This window comes from Lactuca virosa, chromosome 4, assembly GCF_052849685.1.
Source record: "Lactuca virosa cultivar CGN04683 chromosome 4, Lactuca_virosa_CGN04683_v6, whole genome shotgun sequence".
Lineage (NCBI taxonomy): Eukaryota > Viridiplantae > Streptophyta > Magnoliopsida > Asterales > Asteraceae > Lactuca > Lactuca virosa.
In genome coordinates this window covers 93,948,093-93,954,256 of record NC_136429.1, presented here as the reverse complement: position 1 = coordinate 93,954,256, position 6,164 = coordinate 93,948,093, and the positions used below count along the sequence as shown (strand labels likewise).

General features: G+C 35.5%; 1 protein-coding gene across 1 annotated transcript; it reads left to right on the top strand.

The window, feature by feature from the left end:
- Positions 1-4,685: 4,685 nt before the first annotated feature.
- Positions 4,686-5,737, top strand: LOC145109918 (uncharacterized). Its single transcript, XM_079047031.1, has one exon. The coding sequence runs from the start codon at positions 4,719-4,721 to the stop codon at positions 5,655-5,657; it is 939 nt and encodes a 312-aa protein (XP_078903157.1). The 5' UTR covers positions 4,686-4,718; the 3' UTR covers positions 5,658-5,737.
- The last annotated feature ends 427 nt before the right edge of the window (positions 5,738-6,164 follow it).

Here is a 6,164-nt window from a genome sequence, read left to right as displayed (position 1 = left end):
CACTGTCCTCTTGGCTTATGAGTTCTCGCTCTCGGAAAACCCCTCTCCTCGCAACGAAGACAACATTGTCACTCGGTCTATAGAAGAGATATCCAAAGGAATTCTGTGGATAGCCGATGAAAATACACTTCTCACTACGAGGTTCGAGCTTGTCGTGAGTCTCTCGTATTACGAAAGCCTCGCAACCCCAAACCTTGATATGTGCCAACGAGGGAGCTTTCCCTATCCACATCTCGTGAGGTGTTTTGGCAACCTTCTTTGTAGGGACTAAGTTAAGGATATGGGCGGAAGTCTCTAAGGCATACCCCTAGAATGAGATTGGTAACGAAGCCCGAATCATCATGGAACGAACCATGTCCAACAAGGTTCGATTACGTCTCTCAGCTAGACCATTCAACTGTGGTGTCCTAGGAGGCGTCAATTGCGAAACAATTCCGCATTCCTTTAGATAGTCGTGGAATTCAAGACTAAGATACTCACCACCTCGATCAGATCGAAGCATCTTAATTTTCCTGCCCAACTGATTCTCCACTTCATGTTTAAACTCTTTGAACTTTTCAAAGGTTTCTGACTTGTGCTTGATTAAGTGAATATATCCATATATACTATAATCATCAGTGAAAGTCACATAAAAGCGGCAAGCATCCCTTGTGGTGGATCTAAAGGGTCCACATACATCTGTATGTATGACATCCAATAAACCCTCACCCCTTTCACAAGTCCCACTAAAGGGTTACTTGGTCATCTTTCCAAGAAAACAAGACCTGCACACGTCATCGTCCCTAAGGTCGAATGACTCCAAGACTCCATCCTTTTGGAGTTGGGCTATGCGCTTCTTGTTTACATGTCCAAGACGACAATGCCACCAGCATGCTTTTTCCAAACAATTGGACGAATCGATATGCAACACATCATTTCCTAAGTTGTCTACAACCAACACAGTTTCATATATTCCATTACAAGGCAATGCTTCAAAATAGAAAATACCATTAAGAAAAACATTAATAGAACCCTTTTCATTATCAAACGAAAATCTAAATCCTTGTCTATATAAACCATGAAAAGAAATGATGTTCTTGCCATTTCTGGCGAATAGCAACAATTATTCAAATATATTCCTAACCCATTACTAAGCATCAAAGAATAAACTCCAATCTTGGTGACAGGCGACCCTCTTCTGTTTCCCATGATCAAGTTTATCTTTCCATGCTCCACATCCCTACTTCCTTTTAGGCCCTGCAAATCATAACAAATGTGAAAACCACATCCTGTATCGAGAACCCATGAAATAGCATGTGATGAGTTGTTAGATTGAATAGTATACATACCTGCGAAGGTGGGCTTTATCTTCCCATCCTTAATATCCTGCAGATATTTCGGGCAGCTTCGTTTCCAGTGGCCCTTCTCATGGTAGTAATAGCACTCTGCATCCTTAGGTTCAGAAGAGGGTTTAACAGAACCAACTTTGGTCCCACTAGAAGAGGAACCATCTTGGGACTTTCTCTTTTAGTGGCTCTTAGAAGGAGCCTTCCTATTCTTACCCTTTCCCTGCCCAATAGCCAAAACAGGGGCCACAACAGTAGGAGTCGATGCAACAAATTTGTCCTTGAGGTTGCTCTCAGTAGTCCTCAGCAAGCCTTGAAGCTTGCTCAAAGTGACATCCTCTTTGTTCATGTGGTAGGTCATGCGGAACTGGTTGTAGCAGGGAGGCAAGGAGTAAAGGATGATGTCAATTGCCAGCTCTTCATCAAAGTTAACATTTAACTTTAGCAGGCGATCGACATATCTCTGCATCTTTTGCAGATGAGAGGTAAGGGACTCTCCACTGCCCATTTTGGCAGTGATCATTGAAGTGATGATCTCGTACCTCCTTGCCTAGCGCTTTGATGGTACCGGTCCAGCAAATTTTGATGCATCTCATAGGGATACATGTCCTCATAGGACTTTTGGAGTTCTGCATTCATAGTCGCCAACATGATGCAACTAACTTTAGTAGCATCGTGATCATGGGCCTCAAAGGTGGCGATCTCTTCAGCAATAGTCGTGTTAGGGTCGATTTCTTTCAGCTTCTCGTCGAGGACATATTCTTCGTCCTCGTATCGAGTGACCATTCGAATGTTTCGGATCCAATCATTGAAATTGGACCCATCGAATATCACCCTCCCACACAAATTCATGAGTGAGAACGAGCCGGAAGAACCAGGAGCGTTGTTGTTCACGTTAGACATCTGAAATAGAAAGGAACAAAGTTTGATTATAAATGAATTCCCAATTAAACACCCAAATGAGAAATTAGGGCTATGTTATTTTGTTTCTTACATTTATTGTGTGCTAGAATGCACCAATATGAATTTAGTAAATTAAATAATTATTTAATTAAATAAATATAGATATTAAATGATTTCCATAATTATATGTATATTAAATGATATCCATAATTATAATTCTCTTTTTATGGAAACTAATTAAATCCGTCACTAATGTCAGCAATAACATTCTTTCAGAATGAATTCGCATCTAAGTTTTTATATATGAGTTCGTATTTTATTTCAGGACTCACTCACTTAAAATACAATAAAGTTGCATGGAATATGAAGAACGAGAGTGTATTCTACTAGAATACACTCTCATTCTGCTGAAATACACTCTCATTCTTTTAGATATGAATTCATTCTGAAAGAATATTATTGTTGACATTAATAACGAATTTAATTAGTTTCCATAAAAATGAGTTATAAGTATGGATAACATTTAATATACGTATAATTAATACTAAATTTCTATTGGTGCATTCTAACACACAATATATGTGAGAAACATTTGAACCTACCTCTCTCTCCCTCTCTCTCTATATATATATATATATATATATATATATATATATGTGTGTGTGTGTGTGTGTGTGTGTGTGTGGCAATATCACTTCCCTAGATTGAGAAGTGAGTAAGAGGTAAGAGAGAATGGCATAAGAAAAGATATAGATATAGTGGAGAAAGAGGAAAGAGACGAGGTGAGAAGATGGAATGAGAGTCGGGAAGAGGCTCAGATAGGGTATGAATGGAGTATGAGACGAGTATCAGAAGAGACGAGAAGGCATGGGTTGAGATAGAGTAAGAGCAACGAAAGAAAGAACAAGAATAGTAGAGTATGTTTACATGAAACCAGAATAAGATATAACTCATCGGACCTGTGGTCTGATGTTGTAGATTTATTTCATGTATTGCACGTGCATGTAGTAGCCATTATACGAGAGGATGTAGAAGCACTAAAACTTGAACTAGAAGTAGAGTTTATTTTTAGTGTTTCCTTGTTGCTTTAAATTATGCTTATGATTATATTGTAAACCCGAATATACCCTGGAATGTAAAGTATTTTTGAGTTGTAGAATTATACATTTGTTTAGAAAACTATAATAATTCCTAGATAATCTGATGAGAAAAATCTGGTTTGTTATGATAGTCATTTGAGTCCTCAAATGGAGGCTTGAAAGTTGATGAAGATGGAAAAGATCCAAAGTGGAATCTCTTTATGTGTATCCACCACCAAGTCACCTAACACTAGGTATAGACAGTTTCATGAGAAAGAAAGAGCTAACACTCCTTATTTAAATGACATGACATATGCCAGTGGTTTTCCATAAGTTCAAAATGTTATACACTACTTATTTAATCATACCATGTGACATAAATAATTAGTTATATTCTCTTTTATTATTAATAAATTACATAATAAAGAATCAATTAATGTTTACTTGTTTTAAAATATAACCATATATAATCATAAGCTATAATCAAATATCATTTCATAATTATTGTTGAGCATAAAGAATAAAGATATTTCAAATGAATCATTTGTTATAAGTATCTGGTAAATACATTTTGAAACTATAATATTTTGTATAAAAATCCAAGATCTAAATTATTTTTTCGGTTTTAAATTCCAATTTTAAACTTGTTATTGAAGGTCCAATTTTAAACTGGTTATTGAAGTTTGATTTGGAAACAAATTTGATAATTATTGTACTATATTATCTTTTAATATTGTTTTGATGTAAATTGAATATTATGGTTAAAAAACGGAAAAAATGGGATGAAATGATGAAAAAGAAAATTAAATTTGTAGAAAAAAAAAACATAGAGTGACCAAAGGATGAACAAATTTCATAAAAATTTAAAATTAATTTTTGTAATTAAATGTTCTTTAACAGAATTATACAATGATCCAATTTTTAAATAAAATTATGTAATTATGTTTACGATTGTGGTTAAAAAGTCATCATTTTGCACATTAATATAAATAAACAGTAATAGATTAACTTCAAATTAAATTGATAAGAAAATGACATTACTATTAAATTAATAAGTTTCTTATTAATATAAGATAGTAAAAAAATAAACATACTTACATAAATATACATTTAATTTTGTCATTCAATATTAAATTATATATTTAAAAGGAAAATTATGTTGATCTACTTAATTCCCGAAATTGCCCTTCCACTCCCGCCAAAGCCAATTGATTTTTTGAAACTAATTTCCAGCTGTATCACTTTACTCCTTTTCGTCTTTTTTCTTTAATAAAATCCGATAAGCTCGGTCCCGAACCAACCCCCTTCCGACCGTTACTCCGAACCTAATTTCAAATCTCCGTTAAACCTTCCACCTTCTCAACAACTCCCCAAATCCCTAATTTTCAGGCATTCACCCAAAACCTCAAAAATGGTGTCCAAAGCTAAGAAGTCAAAAGGATCTCCGGCCAACCGTAACCTCCGCCGCCGCAAGAAGACTCCCGTCACCACCGCCACCAAGACAGCCTCCATAGTAGTTGCCTCCATCAATAAATCCTTCTACACCTGCCACCGCCGCCTCATCAAACTCTTCTCCAAACTCGTTCGTATTGCCACTCCCAAGAGTAAATCCTCCGTCAAAAAAGGCTACAAAGTCCTAAAAAAGTTACCCAACTCCACCGACAATCAGATCGCCACCGTCCGCCGCTCGCTCTTCCAGGAATCTACCGCCGCCCTACCACCACCAAACTCCCCTGATCAAAAAACGGTGTTCCTTGACCTTGACGAAACCCTAATCCATTCCACACCTGCCACCGGAGTATCACCTCCGGGAACTTATGATTTCTTAGTGAGGCCATTGCTGGATGGAGAAAGAGTTGATTTCTATGTGCTGAAACGCCCATTTGTTGACGAATTTCTTCAGTTCTTGAGCACAAATAACTACGAAATTGTGGTTTTCACAGCTGGAATCGAGGAATATGCTTCGTTGGTTTTGAATAAATTGGATTGCAGGGGTTTGATTTCACACAGATTGTATCGGAATTCATGTAAGGAATTCGAGGGTAGGTTTGTTAAAGATTTATCAGATCTAGGGCGGGATTTGAAGAAGGCTGTGATTGTTGACGACAACCCTAATTCCTACAGTTTTCAACCCGAAAACGCAATCCCCATTAGACCTTTCACTGATGACCTTGGAGATGATGAATTGAAGAAATTGATGAATAGGTTTTTTACAAACTGCAATAAATTCGAAGATTTGAGGGATGCCGTGAAGGATTATCTTGGCGAGGGAATTCAGAATTCAAAATCAGAGATATCTTTTTTTGAAAACAGTAAGAATTTAAACCTTCAAACTCTAATTGAAGTTTGAATTAGATGTATTTTTTTTCCTTTTTTTATTTCTAATCATGTGCAACCGTTTGCTTGATGAATTTAAATACGATTTACCCAGCTTCTCTGTTAACTTCAACAACATCATGATACAATGATGAATGATCCAGCAAAGTATCATAGCAACATGCATTTTATAAAAATGTCTCACAACAAATAAAATCTTAGAAATATTATAGATTAATTAAATTAAAAAGACAAATAAATAATTATGGTTGATTATTTTCACAACCGTATTAGATTAAGTCTCTTGTATGTGGCATTGAATTAGTTGTTGTCATATTTAGTTTTTGGTTTGTTAAGATGCATTATATCATATATCATTTTTGATATTCATAAGTTATTTATGAATAAAAGTAAATTTGAATAAAAAATTTATGCAGAGAAATAAAATTCATAATTGTTTTTCGATTTAACGAAAGCTAATTGTGTTCATAGGAAAACAAAAGAAATATTAATAAATCCTCAATACGGAATAAAAAGACAA

What these genes read in the sequence shown, in the direction of transcription:
- LOC145109918 (XM_079047031.1), top strand. Translation starts at nt 4,719, where the DNA reads ATGGTGTCCAAAGCTAAGAAGTCAAAAGGATCTCCGGCCAACCGTAAC.